Raw genomic sequence first — 16,479 nt, forward strand, 5'->3', positions numbered from 1 at the left:
TACCATTGATCAACATTTGGGTTACTTCCACTTTTTGGCTATTATAAATAATGATGCAATGAGTATTCATGTGCGAGTTTTTGTGTGGACTCATGTTGTTATGTGGGCTTTCAGTGGCTTCCTGAAGATGACTTGTGTAAGCCTTTTCCAATCTGAACACATGGGAACTTCATAGACAGGAAACCTCCACATCTGACCTAAATGTAGTCTCTTTGCAAGTCCACATAAAATGTTCCATCTTAGGGCACCTGCATGGCTTAGTCGTTATGCTTCTGAATTCGGCTCAGGTCATGAACCCAGAGTCCTGGGATCAAGCCCTGCATCATGTTCCCTGCTCAGCAGGGAGCCTGCTTCTCCCTCTCCCTCTCCCACTCCCCCTGCTTGTGTTCCCTCTGTTGCTGTCACTCTCTCTGTCAAAAAAACAAATGAAAATCTTAAAAAAAAAAAAAAAGTTTCCATCTTGCTGGTCCCCAATTTTTGGAAACACATTCTGATTCCAGTGAAAAACTTTTTGGAAAATTTAAACTTCACTTAAGTTTCTCTTCCCATGTGCTTCCTTAGACACACATGTTTTACACCACATAGAGTTATTTAATAAAATATGTTGCCTTATTTCATTAATAATTAATTATGTAATGCATTAGAGTTCTCCAGATAATATTTGCATTTTTTACAGTGTCTCCTTCTTTTCTTTCATGTGTTGATATATCCCAATGCCTACATTGACTTAGAAGTTTTTGGGGGACATACTGGGATCCTCTAAATGGAGGAACAACTACTTACTTGGTAAGTTAAGATCTGTTCTTTTTTTTTTTTAATTTTATTTTTTATAAACATATATTTTTATCCCCAGGGGTACAGGTCTGCGAATCGCCAGGTTTACACACTTCACAGCACTCACCATAGCACATACCCTCCCCAATATCCATAACTCCACCCCCCCTCTCCCAACCCCCCTCCCCCCATCAACCCTCAGTTTGTTTTGTGAGATTAAGAGTCACTTATGGTTTGTCTCCCTCCCAATCCCATCTTGTTACATTTATTCTTCTCCTACCCCCTTAACCCCCCATGTTGCATCTCCTCTCCCTCATATCAGGGAGATCATATGAGAGTTGTCTTTCTCCAATTGACTTATTTCGCTAAGCATGATACCCTCTAGTTCCATCCACGTCGTTGCAAATGGCAAGATTTCATTTCTTTTGATGGCTGCATAGTATTCCATTGTGTATATATACCACCTCTTCTTTATCCATTCGTCTGTTGATGGACATCTAGGTTCTTTCCATAGTTTGGCTATTGTAGACATTGCTGCTATAAACATTCGGGTGCACGTGCCCCTTCGGATCACTACGTTTGTATCTTTAGGGTAAATACCCAGCAGTGCAATTGCTGGGTCATAGGGTAGTTCTATTTTCAACATTTTGAGGAACCTCCATGCTGTTTTCCAGAGTGGTTGCACCAGCTTGCACTCCCACCAACAGTGTAGGAGGGTTCCCCTTTCTCCGCATCCTCGCCAGCATCTGTCATTTCCTGACTTGTTAATTGTAGCCATTCTGACTGGTGTGAGGTGATATCTCATGGTGGTTTTGATTTGTATTTCCCTGATGCCGAGTGATATGGAGCACTTTTTCATGTGTCTGTTGGCCATCTGGATGTATTCTTTGCAGAAATGTCTGTTCATGTCCTCTGCCCATTTCTTGATTGGATTATTTGTTCTTGGGGTGTTGAGTTTCCTAAGTTCTTTATAGATTTTGGACACTAGCCCTTTATCTGATATGTCATTTGCAAATATCTTCTCCCATTCTGTCAGTTGTCTTTTGGTTTTGTTCACTGTTTCCTTTGCTGTGCAAAAGCTTTTGATCTTGATAAAATCCCAATAGTTCATTTTTGCCCTTGCTTCCCTTGCCTTTGGTGATGTTCCTAGGAAGATGTTGCTGCGGCTGACGTCGAAGAGGTTGCTGCCTGTGTTCTCCTCGAGGATTTTGATGGATTCCTTTCTCACGTTGAGATCCTTCATCCATTTTGAGTCTATTTTCGTGTGTGGTGTAAGGAAATGATCCAATTTCATTTTTCTGCATGTGGCTGTCCAATTTTCCCAACACCATTTATTGAAGAGGCTGTCTTTTTTCCATTGGACATTCTTTCCTGCTTTGTCGAAGATGAGTTGACCATAAAGTTGAGGGTCCATTTCTGGGCTCTCTATTCTGTTCCATTGATCTATGTGTCTGTTTTTGTGCCAGTACCATGCTGTCTTGATGATGACAGCTTTGTAATAGAGCTTGAAGTCCGGAATTGTGATGCCACCAACTTTGGCTTTCTTTTTCAATATTGCTTTGGCTATTCGAGGTCTTTTCTGGTTCCATATAAATTTTAGGATTATTTGTTCCATTTCTTTGAAAAAAATGGATGGTACTTTGATAGGAATTGCATTAAATGTGTAGATTGCTTTAGGTAGCATAGACATTTTCACAATATTTATTCTTCCAATGCAGGAGCATGGAACATTTTTCCATTTCTTTGTGTCTTCCTCAATTTCTTTCATGAGTACTTTATAGTTTTCTGTGTATAGATTCTTAGTCTCTTTGGTTAGGTTTATTCCTAGGTACCTTATAGTTTTGGGTGCAATTGTAAATGGGATGGACTCCTTAATTTCTCTTTCTTCTGTCTTGTTGTTGGTGTAGAGAAGTGCAACTGATTTCTGTGCATTGATTTTATATCCTGACACTTTACTGAATTCCTGGACAAGTTCTAGCAGTTTTGAAGTGGAGTCTTTTGGGTTTTCCACATATAGTATCATATCATCTGCGAAGAGTGATAGTTTGACTTCTTCTTTGCCGATTTGGATGCCTTTAATTTCCTTTTGTTGTCTGATTGCTGAGGCTAGGACTTCTAGTACTATGTTGAATAGCAGTGGTGATAACGGACATCCCTGCCGTGTTCCTGACCTTAGCGGAAAAGCTTTCAGTTTTTCTCCATTGAGAATGATATTTGCGGTGGGTTTTTCCTAGATGGCTTTGATAATATTGAGGTATGTGCCGTCTATCCCTACACTTTGAAGAGTTTTGATCAGGAAGGGATGCTGTACTTTGTCAAATGCTTTTTCAGCATCTATGGAGAGTATCATATGGTTCTTGTTCTTTCTTTTATTAATGTGTTGTATCACATTGATTGATTTGCGGATGTTGAACCAACCTTGCAGCCCTGGAATAAATCCCACTTGGTCGTGGTGAATAATCCTTTTAATGTAGTGTTGAATCCTATTGGCTAGTATTTTGGTGAGAATTTTTGCATCTGTGTTCATCAAGGATATTGGTCTGTAGTTCTCTTTTTTGTTGGGATCCTTGTCTGGTTTTGGGATCAAGGTGATGCTGGCCTCATAAAATGAGTTTGGAAGTTTTCCTTCTGTTTCTATTTTTTGGAGGTGTTTCAGGAGAATAGGAATTAGTTCTTCTTTAAATGTTTGGTAGAATTCCCCCGGGAAGCCGTCTGGCCCTGGGCTTTTGTTTGTTTGGAGATTTTTGATGACTGTTTCAATCTCCTTACTGGTTATGGGTCTGTTCAGGCTTTCCATTTCTTCCTGGTTCAGTTGTGGTAGTTTATATGTCTCTAGGAATGCATCCATTTCTTCCAGATTGTCCAATTTGTTGGCGTAGAGTTGCTCATAGTATGTTCTTATAATTGTCTGTATTTCTTTGGTGTTCGTTGTGATCTCTCCTCTTTCATTCATGATTTTATTTATTTGGGTCCTTTCTCTTTTCTTTTTGATAAGTCTGGCCAGGGGTTTATCAATCTTATTAATTCTTTCAAAGAACCAGCTCCTAGTTTCGTTGATTTGTTCTATTGTTTTTTTGGTTTCTATTTCATTGATTTCTGCTCTGATCTTTAAGATTTCTCTTCTCCTGCTGGGTTTAGGGTTTCTTTCTTGTTCTTTCTCCAGCTCCTTTAGGTGTAGGGTTAGGTTGTGTACCTGAGACCTTTCTTGTTACTTGAGAAAGGCTTGTAACGCTATATATTTTCCTCTCAGGACTGCGTTTGTTGTGTCCCACAGATTCTGAACCGTTGTGTTTTCATTATCATTTGTTTCCATAAATTTTTTCAATTCTTCTTTAATTTCCTGGTTGACCCATTCATTCTTTAGAAGGATGCTGTTTAGTCTCCATGTATTTGGGTTCTTTCCAAATTTCCTCTTGTGATTGAGTTCTAGCTTTAGAGCATTGTGGTCTGAAAATATGCAGGGAATGATCCCAATCTTTTGATACCGGTTGAGACTTGATTTAGGACCAAGAATGTGATCTATTCTGGAGAATGTTCCATGTGCACTAGAGAAGAATGTGTATTCTGTTGCTTTGGGATGAAATGTTCTGAATATATCTGTGATGTCCATCTGGTCCAGTGTGTCATTTAAGGCCTTGATTTCCTTGTTGATCTTTTGCTTGGATGATCTGTCCATTTCAGTGAGGGGAGTGTTAAAATCCCCTACTATGATTGTATTCTTGTCGATGTGTTTCTTTGATTTTGTTATTAATTGGTTTATATAGTTGGCTGCTCCCACGTTAGGGGCATAGATATTTAAAATTGTTAGATCTTCTTGTTGGACAGTTCCTTTGAGTATGATATAGTGTCCTTCCTCATCTCTTATTATAGTCTTTGGCTTAAAATCTAATTGATCTGATATAAGGATTGCCACTCCTGCTTTCTTCTGATGTCCATTAGCATGGTAAATTCTTTTCCACCCCCTCACTTTAAACCTGGAGGTGTCTTCAGGTTTAAGATGAGTTTCTTGTAGGCAACATATAGATGGGTTTTGTTTTTTGATCCATTCTGATACCCTGTGTCTTTTGATTGGGGCATTTAGCCCATTAACATTCAGGGTAAGTATTGAGAGATATGAATTTAGTGCCATTGTACTGCCTGTAAGGTGACTGTTATTGTATATTGTCTCTGTTTCTTTCTGATCTACTACTTTTAGGGTCTCTCTTTGCTTAGAGGACCCCTTTCAATATTTCCTGTAGAGCTGGCTTGGTATTTGCAAATTCTTTCAGTTTTTGTTTGTCCTGGAAGCTTTTAATCTCTCCTTCTATTTTCAATGATAGCCTAGCTGGATATAGTATTCTTGGCTGCATGTTTTTCTCATTTAGTACTCTGAATATATCATGCCAGCTCTTTCTGGCCTGCCAGGTCTCTGTGGATAAGTCTGCTGCCAATCTAATATTTTTACCATTGTATGTTACAGACTTCTTTTCCCGGGCTGCTTTCAGGATCTTTTCTTTGTCACTAAGACTTGTAAATTTTACTATCAGGTGACGGGGTGTGGACCTATTCTTATTGATTTTGAGGGGGGTTCTCTGAACCTCCTGGATTTTGATGCTTGTTCCCTTTGCCATATTGGGGAAATTCTCTCCAATAATTCTCTCCAACATACCTTCTGTTCCCCTCTCTGTTTCCTCTTCTTCTGGAATCCCAATTATTCTAATGTTGTTTCGTCTTATGGTGTCACTTATCTCTCGAATTCTCCCCTCGTGGTCCAGTAGCTGTTTGTCCCTCTTTTGCTCAGCTTCTTTATTCTCTGTCATTTGGTCTTCTATATCGCTAATTCTTTCTTCTGCCTCATTTATCCTAGCAGTGAGAGCCTCCATTTTTGATTGCAACTCATTAATAGCTTTTTTGATTTCAACTTGGTTAGATTTTAGTTCTTTTATTTCTCCAGAAAGGGCTTTTATATCTCCCGAGAGGGTTGCTTTAATATCTTCCATGCCTCTTTCAAGCCCGGCTAGAACCTTGAGAATCATCATTCTGAACTCTATATCTGACATATTACCAATGTCTGTATTGATTAGGTCCCTAGCCTTTGGTACTGCTTCTTGTTCTTTTTTTGTTGTGAATTTTTCCACCTTGTCATTTTGTCCAGATAAGAGTATATGAAGGAGCAAGTAAAATACTAAAAGGGTGGCAACAACCCCAGGAAAATATGCTTTAGCCAAATCAGAAGAGATCCCAAATCGTGAGGGGGGAGAAAGGGGATAAAAAGGGGTTTAGAAAGAAAAAAAAAAGAAACTATTAAAAAAAGAAAGCTGACAAAATATATAAAAAGGAAAAAAATATATATATATTAGATAAACTATTTAAAAAACGTTAAAAAAGAAAACGGTAAAAGTTAAAAAAATTTAGCAGAAGAAGAGAAAAAAAATTGAAAAAGAAAAAAAATTAAATTAACTGCAAGGCTAAAGAATCATGGGGAGAAAACCATGAGTTCCATGCTTTGCTTTCTTCTCTGGAATTCCGCCGCTCTCCTTGGTATTGAAACTGCACTCCTTGGTAGGTGAACTCGGTCCTGGCTGGGTTTCTCGTTGATCTTCTGGGGGACGGGCTTGTTGTAGTGATTCTCAAGCATCTTTGCCCCAGGTGGAGTTGCACCGCCCTTACCCGGGGCTGGGCTGAGTAATCCGCTTGGGTTTGCTGGGTTTGCTTTAGGGAGCTTTTGTTCCCTGAGCGCTTTCTGTAGAGTTCTGGAAGACGGGAATGAAGATGGTGGCCTCCCGGTGTCCGGCCCGGAGGAGCCGAGAGCCCAGGGCCCCACTCCTCAGTGCGCCCTCAGATAACAGCGCCCAATGACTCCCGTCACCCTGGCCTCTGGCCGCGCTCCGAGCTGAACGAGCCTGCGACCGGTTCAAGGTAACCCCAAGCTGAGAGTCACTCCTTGGCTCTGTCTCTGTAGCCGGCTTCCCTGTTCTAATACTGGTAAGCTCTGCGACACTCAGACACCCCCGATCCTTCTGTGACCCTGTGGAACATGAGGCCGCGCTGACCCTGCCTGGGCTTCGCCCCGATTAAACCTCTGGAGCGATGTCCCTCAGCGGAACAGACTTTTAAAAGTCCCGATTTTGTGCTCCGTTGCTCCGCCGCTTGCCGGGAGCCGTCCCCTCCCCCCGCGGTCTATCTTCCCGTCGCTTTGGATTCACTTCTCTGCCAGTCCTACCTTTCAGATAGTGGTTGATTTTCTGTTTCTAGAATTGCTGTTCTTCTTCTCTTCAATCTCCTGTTGGATTTGTAGGTGTTTGCAATCTTTAGATAAGCTATTTAGCTGATCTCCTGCTACCTGAAGTAGTCTCAGCCTGCTACTTCTCCGCCATCTTGACTCCTCCCCCAGATCTGTTCTTTTTAATGATTTTTTTCTTGAAACAACTTCATATTGAAACTCTGTTAGTGAGTCATTTAAAACTGGAAACATTGAAGGACACTTGGGAGGCTCAGCCGGTTAAGTGTCTGCCTTCGGCTCAGGTCATGATCCCAGGATTCTGGGACCGAGTCCCACATCGGGGTGAGTGGGGGGTGTCCCTGCTCAGCGTGGAGACTCCTTCTCCCACTGCCTGCCATTTCCCCTGCTTGTGCTTGCTCCTGTCTCTCTCTCTGACCAAAAAAAAAAAAAAAAAAAAAAAAAAAAAGAAAGAAAAAAAGAAAAAAAAAAGAAATCGTAAAAGAAAACTGGAAACATTGATACATAACCTTTGAACAGTTATACTAATTGCAGAAAATGAACATTCTCTTTTATTTTTGTTCCTATTTTTTAACTTTCTTTTTTTTAAAATTTCAGTTAGCCAATGTATAGTACATCATTTCTTTTTGATGTAGTGTTCAATGATTCATTAGTTGCATATAACGCCCAGTGCTCATCACATTAATGCCCTCTTTAATGCCCATCACCCCGTTACCCCATCCCTCCACCCACCTGCCCTTCCACAGCCCTAGTTTGTTTCCCAGAGTCACAAGTCTTTCATGGTTTATCTCCCTCTCTGGTTTTTCTTCCCATTTAGTTTTCCCTCCCTTCCCCTATGACCTGCATTATTTCTATGTTCCACATATGAGTGAAACCATATGATAATTATCTCTCTCTGCTTGACTTACTTCACTCAGCATAATCCCCTCCAGTTCCATCCATGTCGATGCAAATGGTAGGTATTCATCCTTTCTGAAGGTTGAGTAATATTCCATTGTATATATGAATCGCATCTTCTTTATCCACTCATCTGCTGAAGGACATCTTGGCTCCTTCCTCAGTTTGGCTATTGTGGACATTGCTGCTATGAACATTAGGGTTCATGTGCTCCTTCTTTTCACTACATCTGTATCTTTGGTGAAAATACCCAGTAGTGCAATTGCTGGGTCATAGGGATTTCTATTTTTAACTTCTTGAGGAACCTTCATACTGTTTTCCAGAGTGGCTATACCAGCTTGCATTCCCACCAACAGTATATATGAGTTCCCCTTTCTCCACATCCTTGCCAATATTTATTGTATCCTGTCTTGTTAATTTTAGCCATTCTGACTGATGTGAGGTGCTATCTTATTGTGGTTTTGATTTGTATATCCCTGATGACAAGAGACGTGGAACATTTTTCATGTGTCTGTTGGCCATTTGTATGTCTTCTATGGAAAAGTGTTTTTTCATGTCTTCTGCTCATTTCTTGACTGGATTGTTTTTGTTCCTTTCTTACAATTAGGCAATAAAGACACAACTTACCATTTAGGTATCCCTGTATATTTATACAGAGATTTTCTGTACATGATTCAATCTGATGGCCCCATGTGTCAAATAAACAAGGCAGATGTTGGGTTACACCTTGAGAGGGTCCCCTAACTCAAACATGCTATTTCATCCTGGGTGCACAGCCCAACTTACAGGGCCCAGGTGTGCAATAATGTGTGGCTGGACGGTCTACACTAAAGCCCACCTAGTTAATTGAGGTCTAATTCTGTTATCCTCCTGCCATGTGATGAAAGCTGGTCATCCCTTTAAGTGGCTTGTTTGGGAGCAGGGAGGGCCTTCCTTTCTCTCCTTTTTGTGTGGCCTCTCATTTGAAGTGGGATGGGGATTGGGAGCCATTTTTACTTTCCTGAGGTTTTTCCCCACTAGTGCTGATGGCAGCAAAACTATTTGGTGGTCTTCCACTGCTTCCTTGCTTAAGAGGTGTATTTGGGGCATCAATAATAAAATCATGGAACATCCTGGAAGTGGAGAGAGGGACCTTACCTTATGACTGTTCTGTATTACAGGTCTCATTTCTGACAGATCCAGAAGTGAATTTTATGAACGGTCACTTGGTAAGTGGTCCTACTTTCTTCCATATGACACCAACAGATGCTTTTTGGAGCAAGCCAGGCTCTGCTGAAACCATTTCATAGTAGATTAACCTCTCAAGTATGAGCTATTTTAAATGAAAATGAAGAGAACAGTACTGCATAAACTTGGTTTGCAAATCACTAAAAAGGCAAACTTGAGGCATCGTGACTTGCTTAAATGTTAGCAGGAAACAAAATAGCAAATTGGGCTCAGGATATCAGCACTGACCTTTCCTCCTGTCTCACTTTGGGGGCATTTTCTGAAAAAGCTTAAATTCTCTTGAACCCCTCTTTGCCCTCTACCCTCATTGGTATGGTATTTTGGGGCCAGCAGGTAACATTAATGGTAATATAGTTCCTCCCCTTTACAGATCAGTTTCCCTCTCATTTAATTTTCAGAATAGATCTGCGAACCGGGTATCTTATGACCTGCTTCTGTAGAAGAGATGAACAATGGCTCTTGGTGCTAATATTACATGCAAGACACTTAGCTCTGTGCTAATTGCTTGACACAGCTTTCTCTTCACAACCATCCTATGAGGCAACACTATGTGCCTTCCCATTTTGTAGATGAGCAAACTGAGGCTAGGTGAGTTTCTGTAGATATGGCCAACGTGGAACTTGGATCCAGGTAGTGAGTGGCAGAGACAGGACTTTGGTACAGACCTGTCAGACTCTTCCAGCTTTTGATTTTACCAATGCTGTTTTCCAGAAAAGTTGTGAATTTCATCATATTTTGGAGTTCTTCATTAAAATGAATAGACAGTGAATTCTGGAACACTGAAAAGAAATTAAATTAAATTAAATTAAAAAATGAATAACACAAATACTATATTTCATTGAGCTCAATGTTTGATCCTCACTAGGCGAACTGAATTTATTTCAAGTGATAGGGCTTATAATCTGAGGCTTGATTTATTTCCTTTTTATTTTTTAATTTATTTTTTAAAAGATTTTATTTATTTATTTGAGAGAGAGAGAGAGATTGGCCAAGAGCAGGAGGAGGGGTGGAGAGAGGAACTTAAGCAGACTCCCTGCTGAGCATGGAGCCCAATGTGGGGCTGGATCTCACTGCCCTGAGATCATGACCTGAGTCAAAACCAAGAGTCAAATACTTAACTGACTGAGCCACCAGGCACCCCCTGAGACTTAATTTAAACAAAAGTTTTAGACAACCTCCCAGTTTTTGCTTTGGGAGACCATCAGTTATTTGAATAGTGTGACCATTGCAGAGGACATTTTTTTTTTTTTAAAGATTTTATTTATTTGACAGAGAGAGAGAGAGATCACAAGTAGGCAGAGAGGCAGGCAGAGAGAGAGAGGGGAGGAAGCAGGCTCCCTGCTGAGCAGAGAGCCCGATGCGGGGCTCGATCCCAGGACCTGGGATCATGACCTGAGCTGAAGGCAGAGGCCTTAACCCACTGAGCCACCCAGGCACCCCCGCAGAGGACATTTTTGAACACTTTTTTGGGGGCATTGCCTTCAGAATCTATGACCTAGTCTTTTGAATTGCTATAGTGGTGGAAAATATTTGTCCTTGGATTTGATTTTGGAAATAGCCAACATAAATGTGATTAATCAGATTAACAACCAACTTAAGTGCATTAGTTACATATTGCTGTGTGTCAAATTATCCCCAAACTAAGCAGCTTAAAACAACAAATATTTGTTATATTATAGTTTTTGAAGGTCAAGAACCCCCAGGCACCTTGGTTGAGTGGTTCTGATGCAGAGTCTCTAACAAGCTTGAAATAAGATGTTATCTGGGGCTGCGATCTCATTTGAAGGCTGGACTGGGTCTGAAAGATCCACTTCCAAGATCATTCATGTGTTTGTTGGCAAGTCTCAGCTCTTCATGGGTTCTTGGACTGAGGGTTTCAGTTTCACCCTCTGTGGACCTTCCCATAGGGTTGTCTGAATGTCCTCAAAACATGACAGCTGGCTTCTCCCAGAGACAATGATGAGAGAGAGAGAGAGAGAGAGAGAGAGAGAGGGAGAAAGTCACAGAACATCCAAGACAGAAGATACGGGATTTTGTGACCTAATTTTGGAATTTGTGTGTCATCTCTTTTGTGTATTTTATTAGTCACACAGACCAGCCTTGGTCCAGTGTCAGAGAGAAATATCTAAGGGTGAATACCAGGAAGCCATCATGGAGGCTGGCTATTGCATTGGGAAAATGTCAATTGGGGCCAAAAATATTTTATGACTGTAAGTTAATGTGACTGATCCTTTTTATGTGGCTCAGAAGATAATTCCAGAGCTGAATTTTAAAAACCTTTTTGGGCCTTAGGAACATCACAGATGCAGCTATGCAGTCATCTCAGAGACTTCTGTGAAGACAACAATTTAATTTATTCCACCAAATGTGTGTGACAAGCACTGAGCTGATCTCATGGAGGACTTATAGTAGTGCCTGGGACAGATCACACACAGAGAGAAATAAGCATGGGTTCAGCTGTGACACCACGCAGGGGAAAGGAAGGATGAGCCAAGGAAGGAAGACAGAGCTGTCCTGTTCTTGGACATCTCTCAGCAGTGTGGGTCTGGTTATGCTAGTCACACCTCTTCCCACTGTTCATAGTCGTGGGGTCCACATTGTCTCAGATCTTGGTGTGAATGACAGAGCCTATATGTTCTTCCATCTGCAGAGAGCCCGAGAGGGATCTTTCCTCCTGGGAATCGAGGGTACTGGAACAAGTGGCACAGATTTCAAGAATAATCACTGGCTTTGGGTAATAGCTTCAAGGTAAGGGGACATCGTTAAAAATGTGTATTTAAAAATAGAAGCTACTTGGAGAGATTGCCTTAACACTGCTGTCCTCATGCCCTCAAATGTCTTACTCTGTCATTCAGCTCTCATCTTCACTCACCTTCCCACCACCTGGTCTCCTCTCAGACTCTGTCCCTTAGTCATCTCTCCCATCCCACAAGCCTTGAGCTTTCTCCTGTGGCTTTTGTATTTGTCACCATTAACATGATCAAGTGTCCAGTTGAAGAGCAAACAGAGAGACGGACAGAACAGTCACTCCTTTGATGCTCCCCCGTCCCAGTGACTGCCCTCTTTCCTGCTTATATGCTGAGCTTCTCCTCACAGTTGTGGTCCTTGGCTGCTGACCCCACCCTTCTCTCCTCCCATTCACGGTCTGCTTTCTGCACCCTGGGCTTTCAGCCCTCAGATCCAAGAAACTGGATCTGCCTTCCTTTCCTTGATCAATAATTTAAATACTGGTGACCACTTGTGTTATCTCCTTAGCCCACCCTCTCCTCCTTCCATAGATTGCTTTGTCATATCTTCCACCTGCTGACTTCATCAATGATCTGTAATTACGTCCAAGCACACATCTACCATGCTCTGTCCTGGATGAAGTTGGCATGGGCACCTGTATCCTCCTGGAACCTACCCGGTGCCCTCTTCAACTGCCTTCCTTAATTCAGGCTGTCACCATCCACCTTATTTCCTCAAGCTCAGAATTTTAGAGCATCCTTGACCCTTCTTTCCCCTTTCTCTTCTCCTGACATCCTCAGGGGTCCAGTCTTATGAATCATGGCCACACATTCCCTCTGGCATTGGCCACTCATGTCATTACTGTCTCCACTGACCAGTGCCTGCATTTTTGCCCTGACCTCATGCTGTTAACCTTACATGCTGTCCTCAAGCTTATCCTGAAACAGAAGAGTCAGATTCTTTCCACATTAACCCCCTAGTGTTCGCTTCACTTGGGGATAAAGCAGAGGTATGCAAAATGCAGACACTAAGCCAAAAGGAAGAATAGCCTATTCCACTAGTGTGGTGGGGAGCTGAACACTGAGCCCGAGTTTACCAAACCCACACTGAGTATCACCAAGTATATAAATTTCCAGTTACTAGGGATTGGAGCAGATGTAACCAAGCCTTTCTAAAGGTTTCCATGTAGTAAGGGGACATCAGGAAGGGCACACTTGAAAAGAATCTTCAGATGCAATTATAGACATCAATTCAGTGCCCATTCATTTTTGCGCGCGCGCGCGCGCGCGCACACACACACACACACACACACACACACACACACATTAATAACAAAGTTTGAGCCTTCACAGACTTTAGTTTGCATAACACTGCATACCTTCAGGATAAAGTCTGAGCTCCTTAGCATGGCGCACAAAGGTCTTGGTGATCCAGCCCCTGTCCACTTCTCCAACTCTGCCTCGGCCCTAAGCTCCAGCAGTACTGAGATCTCACAGCTTGTCGTGTTGAGACCTTCACATGGGACAGCTCCCTGGCTAATCCCTCCTCCCTGGTCAGGCCTCAGCACAGTGTCATTTCCCATGGGAGGTCTACTCTGACCCCTTTCCAACTGTCCTCATCACAGAGCCCTGCAGTTGCTCATCTCTTCTCTGTCCCACCGGGCTGCCCCAGATGTCCTGGGTGCAGGGTGCAGGGTGCACGCAGGGCTCAGGACATGTCATGTGCTACTGTCTCCTAGCGCCCTGCCCAGAGCCTGGCACACAGCAAGCATTCGACAAGTATTTTTGAAGGGATGACGGAATCCTTCACTTTAGGTGCCTGAGACTGTTATTTAAAAAAAAAAAATCAGTTAAGCATAGTATAATTAATTTTTAACCACTGGAATTTGAAAGAAGTCAACTGACATTTTACAAAAATAGAAGAAAAATTTACCAGTGAGGCTGTATTGGATGAAAGTTGCAAATGGTAGGTTTTCTATTTAATCTATGTGCCTCCTAAAAATAAACACTAGCTTCATATGGAGATCTAGAATCTACTCATTATGAAGAAACGGACTCATCGTATTCCTTTTTTTTTTTTTTTTTTTTTTTTACCAATTTAAATCATTTCCTTTTGCTTTATAGAGCATCCTCAGGGGGCAAAATAGAGTTCCCCATGAACTGGCTGTGTTTCATTTATTAATAAATGATTATATTGGGCATATTCACACACAAGGGTTGCAATATGTTTGCAATCCATGTGTGTGAATATTATTGATTTGATTTCTATAACAAAACTGATTGCTTATCAAATGTGTTTTTAAAGGCAGCACCCATTCGACATTGCCACCCTTGCCCCAGTTATGACCCTGAGCTCCCGTGACCTTCAGATTTCTCCACCGTGCTCTGAATTTCCTAGAATCCCAAAAAGAGCCTGGGAAGGCCAGCACAGGGACCTGAGTCTGTGGACCTGACTCCAAGCCTGCTCTGCCACCAGGAGCTGTGAGATCATGCTCCAGTCTCTTAACCTCTTGGCTACCTTCCTTCAAAGGTTCATTATTATTTTCATACTTGTTTTTGGCCTTGCTAGACCATGACCTCCTTGGCGACGCATGGCCCTCATTCTTATTAATTATTTTAGTTTACTACCATAAAGCTAAGAATAATGTCTAGAACATAATAATCAGGCTAGAAGGAAGGAAAAAACACATGTGTGACCCAAGGCAGGATGACCGTGTTCAAGTCGTGGATGTCATTTTTCTGGTCGGGAGATCCCCAAAGAGAGAGTCTTTGATTCAAAGACCATGGAACCCTCCAAGCCTGGTTTTATAGGGGCTAAGTGTTTTTGTAATTTAATAAACAGTGTTCTAGGCTTCTTTCAGGTTGCTAGAAAATCATTTCACATATAGGAATCCATAGCGAAAGGTAGGATTTCAACATGAGCTTTGGAATTTTTTCTTATTTGCTCCTCTAACATAGGGGCCATGAAAATCAGGTCCCAACTCTCATGCTGTAAGGGATCTCTCAGCTATAGCCCTTGCTTGATCTTTATAGCTGGAATAGTTCACCCTTTTCAATTACTCAGTGGCCAGATGCCCACAAACCACACGGAAAGCACCCAAACCACAGTGGCGCGAGAGAGGCGTTTTCCTTTATGTTGCAATGACGATTTGTGTGGACCCCTGAAACTTGGCCCCAGAGCTGCAAAGCAGGCCGTTGCAAGTAAGGTCTGATGTGGACGGTGGCATGCTGAGAAGGATCAGTTTCATGAGTTTGTCAGTTTGCTTAACAAACGTGTCTGGTCCCTGCCCCAGGGAAGATCAGAACGTTCCAGAGTGCCTGGGTCTGTGCGTGGACCTTCTCGTGCACTGCCTTTTATAAGTCTTGTAACAACTCATATGAAGCTTTGTCATTCTTTTCTGTTTTGTACATGAGGAAGTGCGGACATCAGAGGCTCTTGCTCTTAGAGGTGATGTTAAGATTGGGATTTTAAAGAGTTCTTTTAAAATTTGCTTAGTGAGAGAGAGAGAGGGAGAGAGAGCACACCAGCAGGGTGAGGAGCAGAGAGAAGCAGACTCCCAGCTGAGCAGTGAGCCCCACGCTAGGCTCTATCCCAGGACCCCAGGCTCATGACCTGAGCTGAGGGCAGATGCTTAACGAACTGAGCCACCCAGATGCCTCCGAGATTGGGATATTGTTACTGATATCTGTCTGTCTCTCTTTCCCTGCCCTGTGCCATTCAACCTCATGTCAATATCTCCATGTATAGGAAACAACATGAGAGGGCAAAAGTCCAAGGATTAGTATTATTTTTTTAAAGACTTTATTTGAGAGAGGAGTGAGGGGCAGGGGAAGAGAGACAAGCAGACTCCCCACTGAGCACAGGGCCCGGCACAGTATTCAATTCAGGACCCCAAGTTCATGACCTGAGCTGGAGTCAAGATGCTTAACGGACTGAGTCACCCATGCACCCTAGAAACCCAAGGATTATTTACATCTGTCACATGTTGGGTGAAGCTAGGTAGGCAGCCTCCCACTGGAAGGCAAAGATTAGAAGCCTGGAAGCCTTAATACATACCTACCTATCATCAGCTACCCGGGAGGGGTGACCCCACAATGTGGCCCCTTAAGTGAGCTGGCTGAGTGATTTCCATATTCGGGGAACAGACCCATGAGTGACAACTTGTTGTCATGACCTCCCATGGCTGCCCACCCACCGGAGGAGCCAGACCCTTTCTCCCATCTGAGATAGGAAAGACCAGCTGGTGCCTGGGAGATGGAAAGCTGGCCATGTGGGGCTGTGTCCACTTACAGTCTACTCTGATGCTCTTTCGTTGTGCACACCTAAAGGAGGGAGGACAGTCCACTCTCAGTATCTTGGTAGTTATGATCTGTAAAGTTGCTGCCAACACTGAATTAGCAAATACTGAGCCATTGTTCCAGTGGGAAGTAAGGGTTAGGCTCCCGTGAGCCTTTGGTCACCTTTCATCAACCAGTCAGTACACAGCCTTGTTTTATGTGTGTTTCCATTGAAAGGCACCTTATTTAACATCGCTATTGATTCATATTGAACTCACGGTCAACGGCACCATAACTCAGGCCTGGACCACGCTCCTTGAACATACACGTATTCTCCATAAGGCATGCCGCAGCCTT

At 42.5% G+C, this 16,479-nt stretch overlaps 1 protein-coding gene across 3 annotated transcripts in view; it reads left to right on the top strand.

Annotated features, from left to right (window-relative positions):
* The window catches only part of SPP2 (secreted phosphoprotein 2), a 34,336-nt gene that overhangs the window by 15,922 nt on the left and 1,935 nt on the right, over window positions 1–16,479 (top strand). For 2 of the 3 annotated variants that reach the window (XM_047723124.1, XM_047723125.1), the window contains 3 exons: window positions 732–786; window positions 9,052–9,099; window positions 11,769–11,866. In XM_047723124.1, coding sequence (XP_047579080.1) covers window positions 732–786; window positions 9,052–9,099; window positions 11,769–11,839 — 174 coding nt within the window. In that variant the 3' untranslated portion in view covers window positions 11,840–11,866. The remainder of the gene's footprint in view (window positions 1–731; window positions 787–9,051; window positions 9,100–11,768; window positions 11,867–16,479) is intronic. The other variant, XM_047723126.1, reaches the window with a different exon arrangement.

The sequence above is a fragment of the Lutra lutra genome, chromosome 3 (assembly GCF_902655055.1).
Source record: "Lutra lutra chromosome 3, mLutLut1.2, whole genome shotgun sequence".
Lineage (NCBI taxonomy): Eukaryota > Metazoa > Chordata > Mammalia > Carnivora > Mustelidae > Lutra > Lutra lutra.